The sequence below is a fragment of the Acinonyx jubatus genome, chromosome E3, assembly GCF_027475565.1.
Source record: "Acinonyx jubatus isolate Ajub_Pintada_27869175 chromosome E3, VMU_Ajub_asm_v1.0, whole genome shotgun sequence".
NCBI classification, from domain to species: Eukaryota; Metazoa; Chordata; class Mammalia; order Carnivora; family Felidae; genus Acinonyx; species Acinonyx jubatus.
In genome coordinates, this window is record NC_069398.1 from 20,287,883 (window position 1) to 20,311,209 (window position 23,327).

General features: G+C 42.2%; 2 protein-coding genes and 1 long non-coding RNA gene across 5 annotated transcripts in view; all 3 read left to right on the forward strand.

Annotated features, from left to right (window-relative positions):
- The first annotated feature begins 1,545 nt into the window (after nt 1–1,545).
- On the forward strand, nt 1,546–5,073 carry LOC128313627 (uncharacterized). The gene is made up of 2 exons (XR_008294588.1): nt 1,546–1,752; nt 4,042–5,073. It is a non-coding gene; the product is annotated as an uncharacterized LOC128313627 (long non-coding RNA).
- A 3,587-nt stretch (nt 5,074–8,660) lies between these two features.
- MRPS17 (mitochondrial ribosomal protein S17) lies at nt 8,661–12,164 on the forward strand. 3 transcript variants are annotated; one of them, XM_015069863.3, is made up of 3 exons: nt 8,661–8,797; nt 9,412–9,551; nt 11,133–12,164. In XM_015069863.3, exons 2-3 carry the CDS (start codon nt 9,429–9,431, stop codon nt 11,400–11,402), a joined length of 393 nt encoding a protein of 130 aa, XP_014925349.1. In that variant the 5' UTR covers nt 8,661–8,797; nt 9,412–9,428; the 3' UTR covers nt 11,403–12,164. The 3 variants fall into 3 exon arrangements, with proteins under 3 accessions (XP_014925349.1, XP_014925350.1, XP_053069210.1); XM_015069864.3 differs by having other exon boundaries at nt 8,757–9,098; XM_053213235.1 differs by having other exon boundaries at nt 8,757–9,551.
- Nucleotides 12,165–14,881: 2,717 nt separating this feature from the next.
- Nucleotides 14,882–23,327, forward strand: part of NIPSNAP2 (nipsnap homolog 2) — a 37,495-nt gene continuing 29,049 nt past the window's right edge. Inside the window, exon 1 of the mRNA XM_027041822.2 lies at nt 14,882–15,057. Within this exon, the coding sequence (XP_026897623.1) occupies nt 14,966–15,057 (92 nt within the window). The 5' untranslated portion in view covers nt 14,882–14,965. The remainder of the gene's footprint in view (nt 15,058–23,327) is intronic.

Consider the following 23,327-nt stretch of genomic DNA (forward strand, 5'->3'; position numbering starts at 1 on the left):
TTGCCTCCAGGCTTCCTCCATGTACTCTCCCAAAATTTTGCTAGAGCAAAGAGATTGGCTTTTCAAAATTGAAGGTACAGATTAGCTAATTTAGCCATCTTGGATTTCTGGTCTCTCTTGGCCAAGCTGAATATTCTCTTTCTGCTTTTTCATATGGGCTAGCTTTAACCAAAGCTTGTCTGTTTCTTACAAGAACTTACTAAAAAACTCCTTCTTGTAGACAATCAGATGCCAACATTCTAACTTTTCTATTAAGTTTCTTAAAACTCCAGTCCCAGGACAGAGTCTGAGACCCAAGATGCTACATGGGGCAATTTATCAGCTTTTGGCTGGGCACAATGAATATTGCCAAGTTCCTAGCCCATTTTCCTTGCCCTCCAACCTACCCCTATTCAGCCCTACCTACATTTTAAGGTCACGTGTAACATCAAATCCCAGTTCCAATTTCCTTATAGGTTAATATCTGTAGGTGCAAATAGCAGACATAGATTCTAGTCAAATAGTCTCTTCAGAGCACCTCCCTCAAGATGCAATTGCTCCAGCCACTTCCCATCTTCCAATCAGAACCCCCAATATTCCTACAAGAATCTGATTGGGCCTGCATGGGTCATATGCTAAAGGAAGACAGAGCACTTTGATTGACAGACTCATCAAGACTGCAGACACAGAAAGAGTAATGATTTTACAAAGGCAAGTCAAGATGTTTTTACCCCAGAAGACAGAAACGACACTAAGGGGTGATGGGACCAATTGGGATCCATCAAAATGGTATAAATATTACTTTAAATTGAAGACATTTAAGATAGGGCAGATGAGAGAAGGTGGAGGAAGACTTTTCAGAACTTCCCTTATCTAACTAATGGCAGAGGCTTCTGAGACAGAAGCCATAAATCCCCTCAGGGGAGACTCCAGACAGGAAGGAGACTATGCAGCCACAGGCACCAGGATGAGAAATTACATAAACAGACATATCATAAATATTATCAAAATCATATTATTATAGTTTCCATTTGTTCTCATAAAAGTCCACCTACCTTTCCAAAAACTCCCATTTGTTTTCCCATAGAGACCCTTTCTCCCTCCTCTTCTTCCCCTCTTAAGTTGGTATATAAATTCCTATTTCTAGTGTCTCTTCATCTGAATGCTCCCTCATGCATGTGTAAATAAGCCTTGTCTTTTCTCATTAGTCTATTATCAGTTAATATTCACAACCCAAATTTTCCTCCCAACAGGGGTGAAAAAAAAAAAACCCAAGTTTTCCTACCAATAAGGATTGGGAAAAAAATCATTGCTCTTCATTGTACTTCTGATGATGTGAAATGATTTTATTTGAATTTTCAAAAAACACTCTGGGTATGTCATTGGTGCTATTAGCAACAGAGGTTTTAAGACTGTAAAAGACAGGAATTTAAGTTCATAGCTGTAGGGAAATAGGGTACCCTGAAAGGTTGTGTTTATATCAAATAATGCATGTAAAGTTTTCACCACTTTCAATGAAAGCCAACTCCCCTTTCTGAAATTTCAAACATCTTATACTGTCTCCACTACTGTCTCTCTTTTTAAATTCACTTGCTTGAGTGTGCCCTATACCTTAATTTTTGGTCTAAATTCAAACTTTAATGATACTACCTCTTTTTTTTTCAATCAGTTCCCTCCAATCTTCCATCCTTGTCTAACCAAATGTGATTGTTGTGGGATCATGAAGTACAACAGCCAAGAAAGAATTCTTGAGACTTCATAGGGTGCAACTTAGTAAGTTTATTTAGGTATCATGGGAACAGGACCAGTAGGCAAAAAGAGCTCCACTTTTTGCTGTATGGAGCTGTAGTTATATGCTTAGTGCTCAAAGGGGAGGGGACATGCAGGGAGTATTAGATCATTAATGTTTCTTCAAACTTCTGCTCATAAAACTACTTTTTCACAAGTGCTTATCAGAGCACTCATCATTTTTTGATCTTTGCTTTCCCTGAATTTCCATTCCCTTTAGAGTCTACCCCTCACCATAATGAGTTTTGACTACTACTTATATTGCTTTTTTATTGTTTTTTTCATACTTGGACTTTAACCTTATGGGGAAAAGACCTGTGTCTTTAACTCCTATCTACACTTCTGGCCACAAAATAAGCACGTAAACATCTGACTTATTAAAACTGCTAGGGGGAAGATGAGGGAGATTGCCTTCTTCTGTGATAGTGGTAGGAAGGGGCTATACCCCTCTGTAGTCAGACTGTCTAAGATCAAGTTTCATTCCTTCCATTTGTTGGCTATGAGACCTAGAGCAAGTTATTTAACCTCTCTCTGCATTGGTTTCCTCATCTGTAAAATGAGAACAACAGTAGCAACTGCCTAATAAAATTCTAGATTAGATAATATGAAGAAAGGTATCATAATGCCTAGTGCATAGTAAGTATCCTATAAACATTATCTGTTGCTATATACTCATTTAATGAGGATTTCTTAAATGTCTACTGGGAAACATTCAAGTGATGTATAAAATACAAGGTAATTAACATTTGTTGAGCATATAATCTGTGTCAGATATTATGCTGGGCACTTTACAGATTTAGGCAAGTGAAATAATCCATATTTTTCAGATGAAAAGCCTGAAGACAGAGAAATTAACTGACTTATCCCATGTTATATGGCTTTGTAACTATGATTTAATAAGATGATAATTATAGCAATCAAAATATAGAAGAGAATCTATTCTCAACCCCAATAGCTAGATTTCATTTTCCTGGGCATGAATCTTCCTGATTACCGGTGTCTGTATAAAAATTAATTGTAGTTGGATGTAAAGCAGGAATACTAACTCTTGAGGTGAGAGTGAAAGTAGAGCTGAAGCTACAGAACTATTACAAAATGGGAAGATTAACAGGATGGTAGTGTTTTGGATATATTTAAATCAAGAGCCTGAAGCTGTTACATCACTAATTAAAATGCTGTTGTAGTGATCTGGGTATAAGGCAATAATTTCTTTTTTTTTAATATGAAATTTATTGTCAAATTGGTTTCCATACAATACCCAGTGCTCATCCCAACAGGTGCCCTCGTCAATGCCGATCACCCACTTTCCCCTCCCTCCCACCCCCCACAACCCTCAGTTTATTCTCAGTTTTTAAGAGTCTCTTATGGTTAAGGAAATAATTTCTTAATTTGGGAGGAGCAGGATCACAGACCTCTTTAAGAATCTGATAAAAGCTATAGGCTATCTCCACACAGAGACCTGTAGATACACACCAAATTTTGAATATATAATTTGGTAGAATTCAGAAGCCACCTAAAACCTTCTTACAACAACTTCAGATTAAAAATCCCTAGGGGGCACCTGGGTGGCTCAGTTGGTTAAGCATCCAACTTTGGCTCAGGTCATCATGTCACTATTCATGAGTTTGAATTCTCCAGATTCTGTGTCTATTTTTCAGATTCTGTGTCTCCCTCTCTCTATTTCCCCTTCCTCTCTCTCAAAAATAAATAAAACATTAAAAAGTATTTTTAAAGAATCCCTAGAATCAGAAATGATCCAGACTCCAGAACCTGATCTGTCCTTTCAAAATCTAGTCCTCTGATACTCAAAGACAATGGAAATACAATGCCCCAAACCTGTTCCCTTGCCTCATGAGCATCTACCATGGCCCACTCAGTGTTTCTGGAAAACTGGATGTTTTGCAAAGATATTCATGATGGCCAGGATGAAACATCCAACTTCGAGTAGAGGAGACTGAAGGAAAGTGTGGGTGTGCACACATTCACCCGAACGTGTACAGAGGGAAGCAACGGGTGTTTCCTTATCAACCTTTTAGTTGCCTTATCAACCTTTTGTCCATTCCAGTACTCTGGTTAGGTATCCTCTCTCTGTTCACCTTGGACAACAAAAAGGCAACATCATTTACAATCACTTTTGTCCTCTGCTCAATGATTCTTCCCTCTCTTACATTGTTTCTCTGGGTTTCAGGGTCATGACTGGGCCTTGTCAGGGTGTGTGTGGGAGAACTACATATTTTTTTTGTAAAATTTGTCACTTTTATTTTTTCCCCAAAGAACTGTTCATCTAGAGATGAGGCCTGAATCCAAAGAAAAAAACACCAAAGCTCAAAACTGATCATGAAGAGACATCTCATGGTATGATAATGCAAAGACTCACCAGGGATAATCCATACCTGGAGAATTCTAGAATGTGATGATTCATCCAGAGTCCCAAGAAAACCATGACAGATTCTGGAATCAAGTTGCCTGGATCCACAGGAAAACTCTCATGCATGAGATGGAGCATAATTAGAATGAACTTAAATGACAGTGTAGTCTAGACACAAACCTTGTGGGGGTCTTTTGTTTTGTTGTTGCTGTTTTGTTTGGCTTTGTTTTGTTTTGTTTTTTTACAAACCTTGTTATGTAAAAGAGTATGACATGAAGGAAAAGACTACAAACAAAACTCACACTTAACCCACCATAAGAAATGCTTTAATGTTAACTATACTGGAATTAAATTTAAAAAAAAAAAAAAGGATCATGGTAAGCAGTCTGCATAGATGGCCCCAGTGGACCACATCTCCTGATATTTGTGCTTTTGTGTAGCCCTATTGAATCTCGATTGGTTTGTGACTTACTATATCCAATAGAAATGCAAAAGAAGTGATGTTCTGGACTTCTGAGTCTCGGCATTAAGGTCTAGAAGCTTATGATTTTTTTTCATTTTTGGAGTTCTGTAGAGGTTATACACACTCTTGGAGGCTACAAAAGCCCTTACATACCACCCATAAAGGGGTATTTGATATACCAAGGTGTTTAATAAAGGATTAATCTTACCCAAAGAAAGGTTTGGCCCTTTGGCTTGGCTCCTGGGAGATAATCTTATAAGTCCTTAGAATGTCCTTCCTGTGGGGTGCCTAGGTGGCGCAGTCAGTTGAGTGTTTGACTTCAGTTCAGGTCATGATCTCACAGTTCGTGAGTTTGAGCTCCACGTCAGGCTTTGTGCTGACAGCTCAGAGCCTGGAGCCTGCTTCGGATTCTGTGTCTCCCTCTCTCTCTGCTCCTCCCCTGCTCACACGCTGTCTCTCTCTCTCTCTCTCTCTCTCTCTCTCTCTCTCTCTCTCTCTCTCAAAAATAAATACAGATTTTTAAAAATTAAAAAAAAAAAGAACGTCCTACCTGATAAGAGTTAGTCATCTAGAAGTGCCTCTAATGATTTCCTGAACCCCACGGTAATCTTGGGGACATCCTGAATTCATACTAGCTTTCTCCAGTCCAAGTCTCATAAGCGATTTCTACTATATTCTATTATATATGTTTCCTGATGTAGTCATGTTACAAATACATACTTATCTCAGGGCATTATCCAAGGCTGAAAAGTGGCCAGGAGGTTGTTTGAATGAGCAGGGGTAGAGCCAGGCTTACTAATGTGGCCACTGACTTCCATTGTTTTAGTTCAGAAAAAAGCCATTCTCTTTCCTGGGTTCTCTCCTTTTGGAACTCTTAATAGACAAATGTGAGAACTTCTTGATCTACTGTCCACATTTTCCTCTACATTCTAAATAATTTCTACATTCTAAATAATTTCTTCTGGTTTCCCTTGCAGTTTACTAAGTCTCTCTTCAGCTTTATCTAATATGCCATAAACCCATCTACTGAGTTTTTTATTTCAACAGTTACTTCCTCCTGGTGTTGTTTAACTCATTCCTCTATCTGTTGTATTCACTGTAAAATGGGTGGTTAGATCTACAAAACTGATTAGATTCAGATTACTTTTTACACATTATATTTCATAATCAGTGCTATATGCTTTCTTTCCTTTTACATCAAAAGATGTATAATGTCTAATTGACTCATTTTTACTGATGATAAAATTAATTGATGGTTCAGGTAGTATTAGCCTTCTCTTTTTATTACAAAGTTCCACATTAATCTTTCAATGATTTTGTTAACATTGTTGATATTATTCATTATCCATTAGTTGTTGCAAAAAATGTTTTCCAATTCTGTCATTCCTTATGTATCAATTATTAGGTCATTCTGAAATGCACTGAAATCTGAAATCATATTTCATGATATATTGATTTCTTGTGTTTTTCGAATTATTGACTTGGTGCCCTAGGACTCTCCAAAAGCAACCAGAGGATTTATTTTTAAGTACCATTATGAACTCACAGATTTTTATATGTCTTATGATTTTCAATCCATTGCATTTATAATTCTTTTTAGCCTCACATAATCTCATGTTAGTTCAGTGAATACTCCTTCAGGTTGGCTTTTGACCTGACCTAATTCATCTTTAATAGTTTCCTTGATTTCTGACACAACATGTCCCAAGTTTAACTCATACAGTTCTGCTCCAGATGTGAAGTCAGTCATTTTTCAAGGATCCTTGGTTTCTTTCAGGGAATGTGCTTGGTACTGACTGCTCCTAGGTTTGTAGGCTCTCTAAGAAAGACATTTTTTGAGAAAAATAAATCATGACTTCATACAATATTTCCAAATCGAATTTAAGGCTACAAGGGTTGGGGTGCCTGAGTGGCTCAGTTGGTTGGGTGTACGACTCTTGGTTTTGGCTCAGGTCATGAACTCACAGTTCGTGAGTTCGAGCCCCACGCCAGGCTCTGCAGTGATAGTGTGGAGCCTGCTTGGGATTCTCTGTCTCCCTCTCTTTGCCCCTGTCCTGCTTGCTCTCTTCTCTCTCTAAAAATAAATAAATAAAAATTTTTAAAAAGACTGAAAGGCTTTTATTTTGCTTCTTTGATTTTATTATGTTCTGAATTGTGCCCCCCACCATGTATGTATGTTGAAGCCCTAACTCCCAATGTGATGGTATTTGAAGGCAAGACCTTTAGGAGGTATTTAAGATTAAATGAGGTCATAAAAGGGTGGGGCCCCAATCCAATGAGATTGGTGTTCTTGTAGAAGAAAAAGAATACACTCTCTCTCGCTGTGCACACATACACAGAGGAAAGGCTATGTGAGGACATAGCAAGAAAGTGATCATCTGCAAGCCAGGAGAAGAGCTCTTACCAGAAATTGACCCTGACAGCTCCTCAATCTTAGACTTCTAGAGAAAATAAATTAATAAATTTAAATAAAAATAAATTAATAAATTAAAAATTAATTAAAAAATAAAAGAACTATGAGAAAATACATTTCTGTTGTCTATGCCATACTCACACACACACACTTACCTCCTCTCTGTCCCCTTGCCTCACATGACCAATTTCCCAATCACATCTCCAACCCATCTTCTCTCTTCCATTCCCACTGCTCCAATTTAGGTTTTCACCATCCCCTGAAAAAGCATCCAACCTCCAATGTCTCCACCCTCTATTCTGCCTTCCACACTCCTACCACAATGATGTTGAAAGCTAGCTAAAGTATTCACATCTTTCAAAGGCTTCTTATCACTTAGAAGAAAAAGGAGGCCCTAAACAAGAAATGCTTCCTAGATAGAGGCCTATCCCTGAGCAACTTCAATCCCTGCCTTTATTTTCCTAACCCTATATCCTGGTAGCATCAGACTCCTTCGCGTACTGTCTCTCAAACCTCAGCACCCCTGCACATGCTCTCCTTTCTGCCTCAAATGTCCTCCCCACAACCCATGTCCCTCTATTCTCAAGCTATAGACCCTGGCCAGGGGCTATGTATTGATCAAGTCTCCTCTCTCTGCAAAGTTACACACTCTTTTCTCAAGGTTCCCATTACCTCTGGTTGTTTTACTCACGGTTTTGTAGGCTTTTAGAGAGGGGGAGTCTTCTTCGATTCATCTTTTTGCCTAGCACAGAGTCTTAGAAGTGTTCTATAACTATTTGCTAAGAAAGAAATGAGTGTTGGACAAACTAATGTATGGGTGAATTCTTATTTTCCCAGTCTTCTCTCACCAGGTGCTAAGATGTTTCAATGCTCAAAGACAATTGACCACACCCATATTTTGGTCTTCAAATTGTCTGTGCCAGTAGCCTATTGTTTTCTGTTTCTCTTAACTTCCTAATACATTCTCAGTCCTCTTTTTATCTGAGAAGGCGTTATCAAGCAGTCTGCTCGTGGCCCATCTAACTCCTTCATAATTGTCACACATAAATATGTGCTGATACTGGACTTCTCTCTGTCTCACAGATATTGAAAAATAACACCTAAAATCATATTAGGCACAAAAACCTGCCGAAGTTTATCTTAAAAGCAGCTGTGGGGGTAGAATGCACTTAGTGTCCAATGTTTCAGTGTTTGATGAATGAATGAGGTTCCTCTGATTTGGAAGGCCTTGTCCAAGCCTGGGAGCTCAGCTTAAAAAGAGGAAACCGAACAGAATAGTTAAATGAAAGGCCGGAATACTCCACGTTCCAGCCGCCCACAGCGTGGAGAAAGAAGATGTACGTCTAGGGGCGCCTGGGGGGCTCAGTCGGTTAAGCGTCCGACTTCAGCTCAGGTCACGATCTCGCGGTCCGCGAGTTGGAGCCCCGCGTCAGGCTCTGGGCTGATGGCTCAGAGCCTGGAGCCTGCTTCCGATTCTGTGTCTCCCTCTCTCTCTGCCCCTCCCCCGTTCATGCTGTGTCTCTCTCTGTCTCAAAAATAAATAAACGTTAAAAAAAAATTAAAAGAAAAAAAGATGTACGTCTCCCCGGATGACCAGGGTCTACGGTTCTCTTTAAGGGGGAGTGGGCGGAGCCCTGCCCTTACGCCCGCTTATGGCTAAGGGGACACGCGGCCAATGAGAGGAGCGGTCCGAGGCGGAGCGACTTGCAAGGGACTGACGTCATCACGTTCCGACCGGCCCTCAGTAGGACACGCGCTGTGAAAGTAAATCCAGGAGGAGGTCGAGGTATGGGAGGTGCTGTTGCGGAGGGTGAATCCCGGGTCGCAAGGTGTCGTCGGGTTAGAGCCTGGAAGCAAGGGAAGTTGCCTGACCCCGGGGTTGTGCGGGGAGGGAGGATCAATCACCCCCAGCCTACCCCAGGCGGGTTGGACTCGGCATTAACTGATCAAGAAGGCAGCCCCAAGGCAAAGTCTCCTTAAGTGGGGAGGACACCCCGGCCGCTCCGCCAAGGCCTTGTGCGCTTGTGTGGCCAGACTGTGAGCCTCTGGGGAGACGCAAGCCAGCGGAAGGAAAGAAAGGGACGCCAGTAAGAGCCCACGTTTATTCGCGCCATTTAGCGCCTTATAGGTTAAACTTTCAAAGCACTCCTGTGAGCAGACCCTGTTGTTATTCCCGTTTTGTACAGGGGGACACGGCGACTTAAGTTAAAATGACAGCTTTGTAAATAGTATAAAGATGGGAGGTTGGGTTAAGTAAATAGTGAAACGTGTAAGTATCTCTAAAGTGGTGATTCCAGAAGGTCAACAAAAACTGTTTCTGACCTTCAGCACTTCTAGTAACAAAATTCCTTTGGTGAGTCATAACAACCAGAATGTTAAACTTTGAAATTTGTTTTTCAGGTGATCAAAGCCACATAATGTCAGTAGTTCGTTCATCCGTCCATGCCAAATGGATCGTGGGGAAGGTGATTGGGACAGCAATGCAAAAAACAGCTAAAGTGAGGGTGACCAGGCTTGTTTTGGATCCCTACTTATTAAAGGTGAGGAATATCCCTGTTTTCAGAAGGCATTGATAAATCACCAACATGTTACAGGTTCTGAACAGAGAAACCATTCCCTGTCAGTACAGATGCACTGAGCGTCTGCTGATCTGTGGGTATAACAAAGTGAATTAATCGTGGTTCATTCTCAAATTCTGAGGACACATACAGTTAATTTCAACTCAGTCTGATAACTGATACAGTACTTCTGTGTGCAAAGTACTGGGAGCAGAAAGCAGGACAGCTGGTTCTTTCTTTCCACATTGCTGAAAGAGAGCATCCTCAAAGACATTTGAGCTGAATCTCAGAAAGGCTTTTATCCAAAGGACCACATTTGGGGGAGTCATTTTGGCCATGGTAAGTGGTATATGGAAGTTCTTTTAGCCATTAAAGGGCATGACATTGTACAGGAACAACAAGTAGTTTGGCATGTTTGAGCCCAGAGCTTGATCCTGAGTAGGCATTGACTGTTGTTGAGTGAATACAAGAACAGTGGGAGCTGGGCTGAGAAAGGCCTTTTATGTAGTATTTTTGGATTTCATCCTATAAGCAAAGGAAAGACACACTTGGAAACATAAAGATAGAGATGAGGACAGGAGGTAAGGAAATAGGTAAGAAGGCTATTGCAAAAGTCTAGAATGGAAATGATAAGAACCTGAACAGTCTTGAAGCAATTGCAATGCAGTGGGAAAAGATTTCGGAAAGAAGGGCCAGAGTCCTTGATTTGTCAGATGTGCAAGGGAGGGAGAGGAAAGTGCCAAGGACAGTTCTGCATTCAAGACTGGGCACACAGGTAGGTGGAAATGTTCTTTGTTATCTAGGATCAAAAACACAGGAGCAGAGGTGACAAGGTTAAGGGAAGGGGAGGCCAGATGAGTTAAGGAGAAGAATAAAGTTGTCTTTTATTAACAACAACACAGGAACAAGCTGAAGAGTGACGACAGCCTTATCATTGGCCTGAATCAGGAGACCTTAGCGTGAATATTGACTGTTGTTTACTAGCTGTGCACATTACCTAACTCCAGAGCCTGTTTTCTCATTTGTAAAATGAGAGCACCTTCTGCAGCAAGGTTGTTATGAGCATCTGTGGCTTGTTTGCAGTACTTCGAGCCAGGCATGGAGCTAAGTGTGGTGTGTATATTTAGAACATTTAATTATCTGGATAACTTTAGAGATGCAGATAGTGGAGCCTCATTTTAGGTTGTGAAAAAAACTAAGCCTGGAGTGATTCAGTGACTGTGCCAAATCACACAGCTAGTAGTGAGAGTAGCATGTTCATAAGGCTGGAGAGAAGGCTCCACTAGGAAGGAAGAGTTTAAATAGTATAGGGAAGGATGATGATTAATAGACAAAGATACTGAAGGTAATAGGCTGGAGAGCTCAGGCACATGATCCACTCTGGGAAAGTCATTGCTATTTTCTAGAAGTTAAGCAGTTAATTTTTGTATTGGAACCCTCCTGAGTGTATTATCTTTTTTTCCCAAGTCCCAGCTTGTTTTCTGTGCATTACTTTTTATATTCTATGCTGCGTTGTCAGATCACAGATGGGAACTACCGATTTGTTCCTACTTCTCTCAACAGTATTTTAATAAACGAAAAACCTACTTTGCTCATGATGCTCTTCAGCAGTGCACAGTTGGGGATATCGTGCTTCTCAAAGCTCTACCTGTCCCACGAACAAAGCATGTGAAACATGAACTGGCCGAGATCGTTTTCAAAGTTGGACAAGTCATAGATCCAGTGACCGGAAAACCCTGTGCAGGAACTACCTACCTGGAAAGCCCAGTCAGCTTGGAAACTACCCGCTTAACCAAAAATCTGGAAGAACTGAACAGCTCTTTAGCACAGTGAAGGACGATTGGAAGGAGACAAAGGGAAAGATTTATAAGTTTGCTTTACAGAAAAAGAAATTTTTCTAAATTTCATTACAAACTGTCCAATTTCTCTTCTGGTATTTATGGAATAGCTAAAAGTAAATGAAGTAAAGGCCTTGTTAAAATTTTTCATGAGTGTAAGGTCATGTTTGAAATTTCCTTTTCATTGAACATACTTTCCTCTTACAGGAAGTGTACCTAGTAATCCCCTGCATGGTTTTGTAAGCTCACTTTTTTAGAAGGTGTATCTTTTTTTTTTTTTCCATTCAAAGGAATCTTGAATTTATCTTAGAACCCTTATTTGGGGAGGAAAATACCTTTTGATATCTTAAAACAGAAGACTGCATTAAGTGAATATTTATTTTTGGTGGTATATATTTGAAACTAATTTGAAATTTTTCTTTTTTTTTTTGTTTTTGTTTTTTAATGTTTATTACTTTTGAGAGAGAGAAAGACAGAGAGCAAGCAGGAAAGGGGCAGAGAGAGAGGGAGACACAGAATCCAAAGCAGGCTCCAGGCTGTGAGCTGCCAGCACAGAGCCTGACCTGGGGCTTGAACTCATGAATGGTGAGATCATGACCTGAGCTGAAGTTGGCTGCTTAACCGACTGAGCCATCCCAATGACCCTGAAATTATTTCTTTGATTTAACCAATTACAAATGGAAATAATCAGCAGTCTGGTTGGGGTCAGACCTTATAATAAGAATGTCGACACATAGAAAATAAAACTTGAAAATTCTGTGTCACTTTTCTTTTATCCTGTATTCTAGAGTGTATTAAATAGGAGTGGATTCATAAAATCTGATACATTGATGAAATTGTAGAGTTCCTCATACTGTGCATTTGAGTTGGAGAGTTTGAGTTCTGTTGCTGTTTATTAATAAACTATGAACCTAGATTTTGACCTGAAGAAACATTGAGTTACATATTCCAGTTTCCTGGCTCCTAGGAAGAGATTTGGAGCATATTTCAGTTTCAACTAATACGTGTATTATACAAGTACAGAGTTTCAGCAGTAACCACAAGCACTGCCTATCCTCTCAATGCTCATAATCTAGTAGGGGAGGTTATGTACAGCTGCCTTCATAGCAGAGAAGCACATGGGTGGGGGGGAAATGACAACTTCCCAGAAGAGACTAGATGGTGCTAGAACTGAATCTTAACAGTTTCCGGGCTAGTAGATAAGGGTTGTGGAAAGGGCATTCCAGGTAGAGGGAAGAATGTAAAATCCCAAAACTATGAGAAGAAGCAGCATAACCAAGGGGTTCTGCAAGCCGATGAGGACTGCTTGGGACACTTTGAACGTGAGTGGGGTTCAGGTAAAGAAACAGGTGGAAATTATACTATAAGTGGTAGCAGGTTACATTTTTAAAAGAGTATGATATAATTACATAATGAACTGTAAGGGGAAAGATTAGAGGGAAAGAGACCTGTTCAAAGACTGGTCCTAAGACAAACTGAGTAGGGTGAGGAAAAGAGGTTGGATAAATGATGTTCCAAAGTAGAACTCTCAGAGCTTGATACCAGGAGAGTGAGCAAAAGGGAATCATCTAAGAGTGTCTAGGTCTCTGACAGGTGAAGTTAATGTGGGTTCCACCTTGCACCTGTACAAGCCATCGCAAAAACCTCAAATATTTAAAATGCTTACATATACTCTACTTTTTTTGAGAATTTTAAGCAGGCTCCATGCTCAGCGTGGAGCCTGACATAGGGATCAATCCCATGACCCTGGGATCATGACCTTAGCCGAAATCAACTGACTAAGCCACCCAGGCATCCCTCTTAAGATATTTTTCCTAATAATCTTGGTGTAAAACTTATGCTCCAGGAAGATGCCCAATATTTCTTCTATGACATATACACCTGTGAGCTTCTATGACAGCTATACACCTGTGAGATAAAAGTACATGTCCCCAGTAAAAAATATTGGAAGATAACAGTGGAGAAGAAAAATGCAGAATAAGTGGCCTAATACTAAATAGCACAAAAGCAAGGTCGACCAAGAAATATTTACCAAGTTTACATTTCAGGAAAATACATTTAAAAGCATTCATCTCTTCAAAAAAAAAAAAAAAAAGCTGAGAAGTTGGGAGAATGTGTGAGAAAGTCACAAGGGCACAATGACACCACAGGCTTAAAGAGGCTTCCCTCCTACTGTGGAGGATTGGGACATGTCCTTTCTGCCCTGGGGAGAGCTCCCTTTTGGGTCTAAGTGTCTACAGGCTCACTAATCATAAGCCTGTTGCTCAGCCACATAGCCTCTGGACTCCTGTCCCCTGTCCCTTGGCCTCCTTTCCACTGGCCTCCAAGAGACCCATATCTCCCTGATCTGGAGCAAATCCTTGTTGTCTCTCCTCCATCCACAGGACCCCTTTTTAATCCTTCCTGGTGGTTCCTTGCCATATTAACGTGTTCAAATATTCCCCAGTCAGAAAACTGCACCCCTTAAGCTCCAATGCTTCCTTTGCCTCCAAGATTACTAGCTTCAGAGAACCCCTCAGACCAAAAGCCCAGTTGCTGCCCTCTCCCCTCCTGCCAGGGTAACAGACCTCCCAGGTACCCACCCGTCCTGAGGACATTTCCCTCTTGGCCTCTGCAGATTCTTGCACGGTGCTCCCCTTGGTGGCTGGGGTCTCTCCTCCCTGTTTCTCCCCCTTCTCTGTCTAGCTCCCTTTCTGCCTACCTTGTCTCGGTTGCAGTTTTCAAGGTTACATTTGCGGCTCTTTTACTCAGGATACACTTTCCCTAAACAGTGCCACCCGACCCACGCCTTTGTTTAAGTTGTTTTCTTGACCGGAGATATCCTCCCTTCCACTGGTCAATTCTTCCTTTGGGACCGCGCTATCGTGCCAGGAACTCGGCTCTGTCCTCCGCTTCACAGCCACCGCCGGTTACAGTCTCGCCTGTTCGTGTCCCCTTCCCGTCTGGTGAACCTCTTCATTTCAACACTTGACACACTGGAGCCAATTATTTCACATCCTGCCCCACTAGACTGAGTCGGCTTGACGACTGAGACGCGACGAGGGCCCATCAATGTTGATATGAACAGGGAACAGGAACAATGTAGTCCCGAGACCACCAGATAACTTGAGTATGTTTTCATCTAGAATGTTTTTATTAAAGCGTTGCTTTGGGTTTGTTTTCGGTTTGAAAGGCAATGTATTTACATGGTACAAAGTTCAAAAGGTATTGGGGAGAAGCCTAAACTCAGTGTTACTCTTTTCTTGTGGATCTTTCCATGTACATTAAAGCCTTGCCCATAGTCCTCTAGCGCTGGACATTCAGCTCCTTTCGCTGGTGATTGTCTCGTAAAGCAGTCCTTTTCGCCTTCGCGCTCCTTTCTCGCAGCTGCAGGACCTCCTCGCGCCGGGACCGTGGGCCCTACTTCCCCTGGCGGCGGCGCCTGGCGCTGCAGCGGCCGCGCGCCCCGCCCCGCCCCAGCCTCTGCGGGCCTGGCCGGGGGAGGGGTCGCGGCGGCGGCGGCGGCGGCGGCGGCGTCAGCGGCGGCCCGGGCGGTGGGAGCCCAGGCGCCAGAGCAAGATGGCGGCGCGAGTACTGCAAGTCCGCGGAGCGGCTTGGGTCGGCGGTCTCCTGCGGCGGGCCCCCCCCTGCAGCCTCCTGCCAGTGCTCCGGTGAGCAGCGCCGCCCTTTCCGGGAGCGGCCGGGGAGGGGCCGCCGCGGGGCAGAGGGCGCGGGGTCCCCGGCACGGGTCTCCGCCCCGGCCCGGCAGCGCTCCCTCGGGGCAGAGCCGCAGGGGTTGCGGGGCGGCAGGGGCCCAGGCAGCTGTCGGCCGGGCCAGGCGGGGGAGCCTTGGCGGAGTCGGAGCGCCTTCCCGGCGGGCCGGGCTCAAGGTCACGGCGGGGACGGCGCTCGGCGCCAAGGCCACGTCCGCCTGCCGTGCGGGCTCGGCCTTCGGGACCTTGACCCTGCGCGACCCGCGCGGTGGCTGAGGGCTGGCGCGCGGCTGAGGCTCCAGGCCCTGGACTCAGCCTCCGGCTTCTCGCGGGCGCCCAGAGAACGCTACGTGCCCGCCCAAAGCCTTGATGTCCGCATCTGCAAATGGCAGTAGAGATACTACTCACCTCTTTCTTAGGTTGTGAAGAACTAAAATAACGCGTTGTCCCGTCTGAACCTTCAGTGAAGCACAGGGGGAGTGGTGGGGAGGTCTCAGTGCTACGAACAGCCTTTGACTTGCGTTGAAAAGTAGGTAACGGATCAAAAAGTATGAACAGTTACCAGCGCTAAATAGGCGTTGGGTTCAAGTTTACACGTTTTTTCCTAACCTCATTGGATTAAGTATTCGGTTTGCTGAATTCATGCCTTTGATGTATCCATGTTCTATAGTCCATGTTCAGAAACCAAGCTCATAACTAACTTATACGTAGATTTGCTTTATTGTTTTCTTTACATTGGATAATTTAAACGTTTTCTGTTTGTGGTTAAATAATGAGCCTCTAGAAAATTCAGTTGTCAGTAAAGGAACTGCATGTTTGTTAAACTCTTACTGTGGGCCGGAAAGCTTATTTAATTTAACCCTAGTAGCAATTTTAAGAAGTAGCAGGATCTGCATTTTGCAGATGAGATGGAACCTCAAAGCAGGTGAGACACCTAGCTAGAAAAGGCATTTGACCTCAAGTTTGTCAGGCTTCAGGCTCAGCACCCTTCTTAGGACTGATGCCCAACTTGTATTTCCAAATTTGATGTTTATGTTTCCAGTTTGATTAACAAATCAACCTCCTTTTTTCTGTTGCTGAGCATCTACTGTGTGTCTTTTTTTTTTTTCACACAGGTGATATGAGCCTGTGAAATTCATATTTTCTTCTTTCCGAAAAAGACCTCTGAGGCTGAACGTATTCACCCAAAAGACTCTAAATACTCTACTACTCTTGGACAGTAAAGTGCCCAAGGTCACAAAGCTAGTAAACTGGAGATTTGGACCTGGGTCTGTCCAGTACCCCCACGTCCTGCTGGGGCCGAATGCTTTTGAATCTAAAGTCCTTATCTCTGTCCAGCCTGTTGGCTCTGGGATTACTTTCTCAAGCCCCCTGTACCGTTGGACCACTGCCCCTTCCTGGGTGCTAATCTGCCTCAACTGTAGGTGTTCTTTAGGACTCAATGTAGACCCAGTTGATTCATTTATTGTACAAATACTGAATGTAAATGATGTCTTTGAAGTCTTGTGAAACTCAACATAATAGCCATGGTCACTATCTCCAGGAGGCCATGGCAGAGGTAAAAACTCATAGAGACTTACAGATTGAGGTAGGTGGTATGAGAGAAGATCAGGGAACCTACTACATGAGATCATGGAGGGCCTCCCCAAGAATGTGACGTTAAGCTGACATTTGAAGGGTCAGTGTGCAGCAAAGCCCTGACTGGGAAGGATGAAGGCATACTGGGAAACTCCAGAAAAGTCGAGGAAGAGAGGAGCCCAGGAGTGAAGGGAAGAGTGACTAGAGGACAGGTGGCAAGGAGCAGGAGCTGGATAATTCCAGGTCTCACAAGCCATTTTAGAGAAATTGGATTTTATTCTGAGCACCATGGAAACCATTTAAAGATATAAATTCTAGTGTGACATGATCTGCTCTGTGTTTTTAAAATATTAGTCTGTGGGCACCTGGGTGACTCAGTTGGTTAAGTGTCCGACTTGGTCTCCTGGTTCTTGAGTTCGAGCTCCGCATTGGACTCTACTGACAGCTCAGAACCTGGAGCCTGCTTCGGATTCTGTGTCTCCCTCTCTGCCCCTTCCCCACTGGCGCTCTGTCTCTCTCTCAAAAATAAATAAACATTAAAATTTTTTAAATAAATAAATAAAAAATATCAGTCTGATTTTGGAAAGGAGACAGAATCATAGGTAATGGCTAACTGGTCAGATGCTGGTGCCATTTATGGAAAGTCATTTGTTCCATAAGCATATGAGTGCCCACCGTATACTGGGCGCTGTTGGGAAATATCAGTGAATAAGGTCCTTGCCATCTGGGAGCTTGCTCCTAATTCAGAGAAGGAAGAACAGTTGTAGGGTGTGGAGGGGGGAATCCAGAGCACTTTGAACCTGGTAAAGTTTGAGATGGCTGTGAGCTATTCAAATGGAAAGGCAGTTGGCCTGTTTGATCTATAGGACTCCTCAAAGGAGATGTCTGGACTACAGGTTACATTTGGGAGCTGCTGGTATATAGGAATGCTAAAAGTTGATAGATCCATGGGTTTCATTATACTGTTTTGCATTTAATTGAAATTTTTCATATAGAACATTTTTTAAACCCATAGGAATGGATGAGGTTGCTTGCAGAGAGAGTGTGGATAGAGAAGGGGCTAAGAAGCAGGCCTGAGATGTGTTCACAGGCTAGATGTAGGAAGAGGCAGCAAGGGAGACTGGGAAAGAGCAGCCAGTGAGGGCACTTTGTGGCAGTGCCCAGGGGGAGGTATTTCAAGGAGGGAGCTGGCAACTGTGCCAGATGCTGCTAAAAAGTTAAGATGACAGAAAACTGGATTTGACAACGGGGTCTGTGCGTGACCTTACAAGAGGGGTTTCAGAAGGGAAGGAGGAGTCTTCCCAGGAGACTAACTTGCCAGCACCTCTTCTCTGCTCAGTGCCAGGCCCGGGGTCTCATTTGCTTAGTGGACATTGCACGAGTGTCCTGCAGGTGCTTGGGTTGCTTTTGAACCGAAAATTGAACTCTTCTTCCTCCTGTAGAGCTTGCTCCTTGTGGGTTGTCTCTCCGGTAGTGGCACATCTTCCCTGTAGTGGCCCCAAGCCCACCCCCTCCTGCTCTCCCCCATCTAGCTAGCTACAAGATCTGTCAGGTGTCCCTGCAGTGTGTCTTCACTCAGCCTTCTCTCCCACCACTCCCCTCGCTCAGCTGGTGGCAGCACTTGTCTGGAGTCCTGTGAAGGAAGAGTAAGGTCTTGAACCTGTTGGTGAAAGGGACAATTGAAGAATTCCGAGCAGAACTTTTTCCTGTTAAAAGTTCTGACTTGAACCTTGACTGGATCCCAGTGCCTCTTTTTCCCATACCACCCCACCCCACCCCACCCCTGCCAAGAAAAACTGTAAAAGACATTTTGGGGACAGTTTAATATGGAGTGGATATTAGAATTATTCTTTTCCTCAGATGTGAAAATCATATCATGGTTTTGTCTTTGTTCTTAGGAGGTGCATGCTGAAGTTTTAGGAATAAAGTGTCATAATGTCTGTACTCTACTTTCAAATGGTTTGGTAAAAATAAAGCAAATATGTGTAGAGAGAAACACTTACAATTGATAAAATGTTCATCATTCTTTCGTCTAAATGCAGGGTATGGAGGCCTTCATTACACTGTCCCTTCATCTCTGTGTTTGAAGTTTTTAAAAATGAAGAGAATAGCTCTCTGTAGCAGCAGTGTGGAAGACAGGTTTCTTGGGGTGGCAGGGGCTTGGTGGTGAGTAGAGGAGTGACACTGTTACTACTTTAATGCTCGACTCCTCTTTGAATCAGGCCCTTCAGCTTCCTCTCTCCTCTTCATCTCTGGCTATATTCACCAACTCCTGGCTTTGGCAGGTATAGGTCTACTTCCTCTCGTGGGCATCTATCTACCTGACCAGTGTTCCTCATCTTTCAGGGCTTCAGTTCAACAAGTACTCGTTCAGAGAATTGGTTCGTCTCTTCCCCCACCTCTGCCCCCACCCTTGTCACAACCACCACCTTATGTGGCCATCAAGGAGCTTATCTCATGTTGGGCTGTGATCATGGTTGTCTGCTCCCACTGACAAGTAGCTCTGTGAAGTCAGGGCCAGGTTTATTCATCTTTATATCCTCGGCCTGGCTTGGCATATGCAGCACACAGTCAGTAGATATTTGGTGTTCAAATGAATGAAGTCCATTTCACCACTGCTGCCTCATCCTGTGGTCTCAGCGCTAAACGTATTTCCCATCTATGGTTTGCTCCAACTAAACCACAACACTGTCTGTCTAGATACCTAGTCAGGGCCTGTGCCTTCTCCTTTTCACCTCAGGAATATCTTTTGAAGAAATTCCTTCCCCTTCATCCCCACTGCCTACATCATAGCCTAGAACCATCTTTTAGGCTCTCTGGTGAGGCTATTGAATGCCTCCTGTGTGCCTGGCACTGCCGGCCTTGACAACCAGCAGAAAGCCCAGGAGCCACGCTCCCTGCCTTTATTGCTGCAGTCCACCTGCCACACCACTGCCAGGCTGCTTTACACACCTTGATCTTTTTTTGAAAACTTGCTAGCATCTTACCATGTACCAGGTAGAATCCAGCTAATGGGCATGGTGTACAGGGGCCTGACCCCACGGCCCCGCCCTTGCCTTCCCACTCTTTCTCTCACCGTCCTCCACACCCTGTTCTCCTGTCTTACCAAGCTCTGCTGTTCCGGAAATATGTCATCCAGTTTCATGACTCCGTGCCCCTGGACATGCTGTCCCTTTTGACTGGAATTACCGCCTGCCTCGTCCACCTGTCTGTGTGGTCCTCCAAGACAGAGCCAGAATGTCTCTGCTGGAGTTCCTCCACTCCTCACAGGCCAAGCCAGTGGTTCATTCCCACAGCATGTGTGTGTGTAAATCTGCGGTATCTGAGACCAGTCTGGGTGTTTACTGTGTTTTTCCTATGAGACTAAATAGGTGAGGCATCTGGCTCATCTTTACATCCACAGAGTCTGGCAAATAATGCTAATTCTATTTAAAGTCTGATGTTTTGGGGGGTGCCTGGCTGGCTCAGTCAGTAGAGCTTGCAGCTCCTGATCTCGAGTAATTTCCAGTACCATGTTGGGTGTAGAGATTACTTAAAAATAAAATCTTTGGAAAAAAATGATAAAAATAAAGTCTAATGTTTTGTAGAACGTGCTGCCCCTACCCCACCTTCTGTTAAGTGCCACACAACAGATGTATGATGTTATAAAGACTACTGATCGTGCAGTTTGTCATTCTCAGTAAAGAACCCTAGCCCGGATCCTATCACCCTGACAGCTGTTGGCATAGCTCCTTCTACTCCTTTCCGTGATTCAGCTTGGACAGCTAGATGGACCGGGCACACTGGCAACTTTGGTCACCTGACACTGAAAAGATTCCCGAGTTTGACAATCAACTGGGGGTAATGGCGGACTGGACTGAACTGTTTTTCATTTGTCAAGACAGTTGCTACCCAAGCTGACAAACAGATACCCTCAGGTTCTTGTGTGTGTCCCATGATGCTGACTGTTTCTTAGGCTTATCTTTATATTACAGTGTTTTCATGTCCCTTACCTCATTTTACCCATCTTAAAGTAAATCTCTTTGGTGTTATTAAAACCTGGGAGAATGCTCAGCTGGGGAGATTTATGTTTGGGAGACATCCCTTATTAGTGAGAATATTTTGAACTCTATAGTTAGATCATATTTTCATTTTCATATTCACATCATACTTTCATAGGTTTATATTTTCATTTTGCTACTTCTTAGCTCATGTCATTGAACCTCTCTGAGCCAAGCTTTAAAATGAGCTAATACTTACCTTGCTAGACTGTACTGAAGATTGAATGAGATGACATAGACAAGCTGCCTAATTCAGTGCCTAACAGGAAGTATGAATTTATTAATTTGTAATTCCCTTTCATTCTAAAGAAGAGGAACAAAATTATTTTGGGATTTTCCCCTTCCAGATTTAATTTGCTAATAATTCTGTATCATGCTTTCTTATTTTTAAAGTATTAAATGCCATAGAAATTAAATATCTATATGTACACATGATAATGCATGTCTATGCATTTCTGGAAGGACCCATTAAAAACTGTTAGTAGTGGTTGCTTAGGTGAATATTTGTTATTTTAAATGAAATTCCCTAATGCTGATATTTTTAGAAACTTTCATTGTGCCCCTTTCTTAATTATTCATAATAGTTTTTCCTAAGCTCTTAACATTTATTTAATACCCCCAAAACTTTGTAAACACTGTTTCTGTCTAGTGAACTTAAAATCTAAAATAAAGAAAAAACAGGAATTATATAGTCTCATTAACAAATCTTAAAACTTTCTCCTTTTTGTATCATTAATTTTAATGCTAGCCATTGTATTCATGATACTATTTAGCAAATATCCCAAAATGTGATATGTTTGAAACACTTTAAACAAATTGACAAATGTTTTCATTTTTATTGACATAAGTTTTACCATGACTGTTTGGAGAATTGCCTTCTTCAGAATTTATTTATATAATCTAATAGTTTTATATATAATTTATTGCTTTTAACTTTAGGTTTGTTTTTATTGAAAAAGTAGTTTTAAAAACTTAATTTTTTAACCTTTCACTATATATCAGGTGCCATCCTAAGTGCCTTAAACAGTTTTACTATAGGGCTAGATATGTACTTAAAAATATACAAAAGTAAGGGATGCCTGGGTGGCACAGTCAGGTTAAGCCTCCAACTCTTTGATTTCCGCTCAGGTCATAATCTCATGGTTCATGGGTTCCAGCCCCGTGTAGGGCTCTGTGCTGACAGTGTGGACTCTGCTTGGATTTCTGTCTCTCTCTCTCTCTGCCTCTCTCCCAGTCTCTCGCATGCGTGTTCTCTCTCTCTCTCTCTCTCTCTGTCTCAAAATAAACATTTATATATATACATACACACACGTAAAAGTAAAAGCACAGCATAAGGAATATAGTCAGTGATACTGCAACTGCATTGTAACAGGACAGATGGTAGCTACACTTGGTGAAAATAGCATAATGTATACATTTGTCAAATCACTAGGTTGTATAGCTGAAACTAGTGTAACATTGTGTGTCAACTGTACTTAAATAATAATTATAAAATACACACGTGTGAAAAACACAATACAGGTGTTACATGAGTAAAGCTGTGTGTCTTCTACCTTAACTCTTCCCTCCCTGAGAGATACCACCATCAATACTTATTAATTCTAGGACATTTTAACACACAGTAAAAGAAATGTGGGAGAAATTCCAACTTGTTTTCACAAATGCCATTTAAACTATTTAATGCCATTTAAACTATATTTTTGTCCTATGCACTTATAAGAAAAATTACATGTACAGTACTAGTATAAACTTATTTTACCTGTTAAATATGAGTTTGCTGCTTTTTAATCTTTGAAGGATTGAAAAAGTACTTGTATATTTCTTGATCATTATAGAAAATGTATTGTTAATATTATATTTGTGTAATATTTGCATATTTGTAAGCTTAGATCATTCAGAAGTCTTTTTATTTGGTTTTTAGCTATTTGTTTTTACCTGGTTTTTAGCTAATATACAGTGTTTTTAAATTAAAAACATTTTATGGAAAGAAAATTGCTGTGTAATGGTTGTTGATTTTTTTTTAAGCCACATACTCTTTTTATTATTATTATTATTTTAATCTTTATTTTTGAGAGAGAGACAGCGTGTGAGCAGGGGAGGAGCAGAGAGCGAGGGAAACATAGAATAGGAAGCAGGCTCCAGGCTCAGAGCTGTCAGCCCAGAGCCCAACGCGGGACTGAAACTCACGAACTGTGAGATCATGACCTGAGCCAAAGCCGGACGCTCAACCGACTGTGCCACCCAGGTGCCCCGGTTGTTGATTTTTTAAGCAAAAAAAGAAAATGGTTGCTAATAAACATTTGAGATTTAGAGTAGTATTATTTCTAAAGCACCATAGTTGAATAAGAATAGTAATTTAAGGGCACCTGGCTGGCTCAGTAGAAAGAGCATAGGACTCTTGATCTCAGGGTTGTGAGTTCGAGCCCCACATTAGGTTTAGAGATTACTTAAAAATAAAATCTTTAAAAAAAATAGGAATTTGTATTATTGTTATATAGAATATTCAAGTTCATCTCATGAAGCAATGGGGAATTTTCATCTTCTGAGAGTTTTTCTTACCTCTTATTTAAATTCCAAGTCCTCTTCCTTAACACCTGAGGTCGCTCTCTT

Bases quoted from the DNA above. Each gene is read 5' to 3' on its own strand.
- MRPS17 (XM_053213235.1), top strand. From the start codon at position 9,384: ATGTTAAACTTTGAAATTTGTTTTTCAGGTGATCAAAGCCACATAATG. The intron at 9,552-11,132 runs GTGAGGAATATC...TTCTCTCAACAG, and splicing joins TGGATCCCTACTTATTAAAG to TATTTTAATAAACGAAAAAC.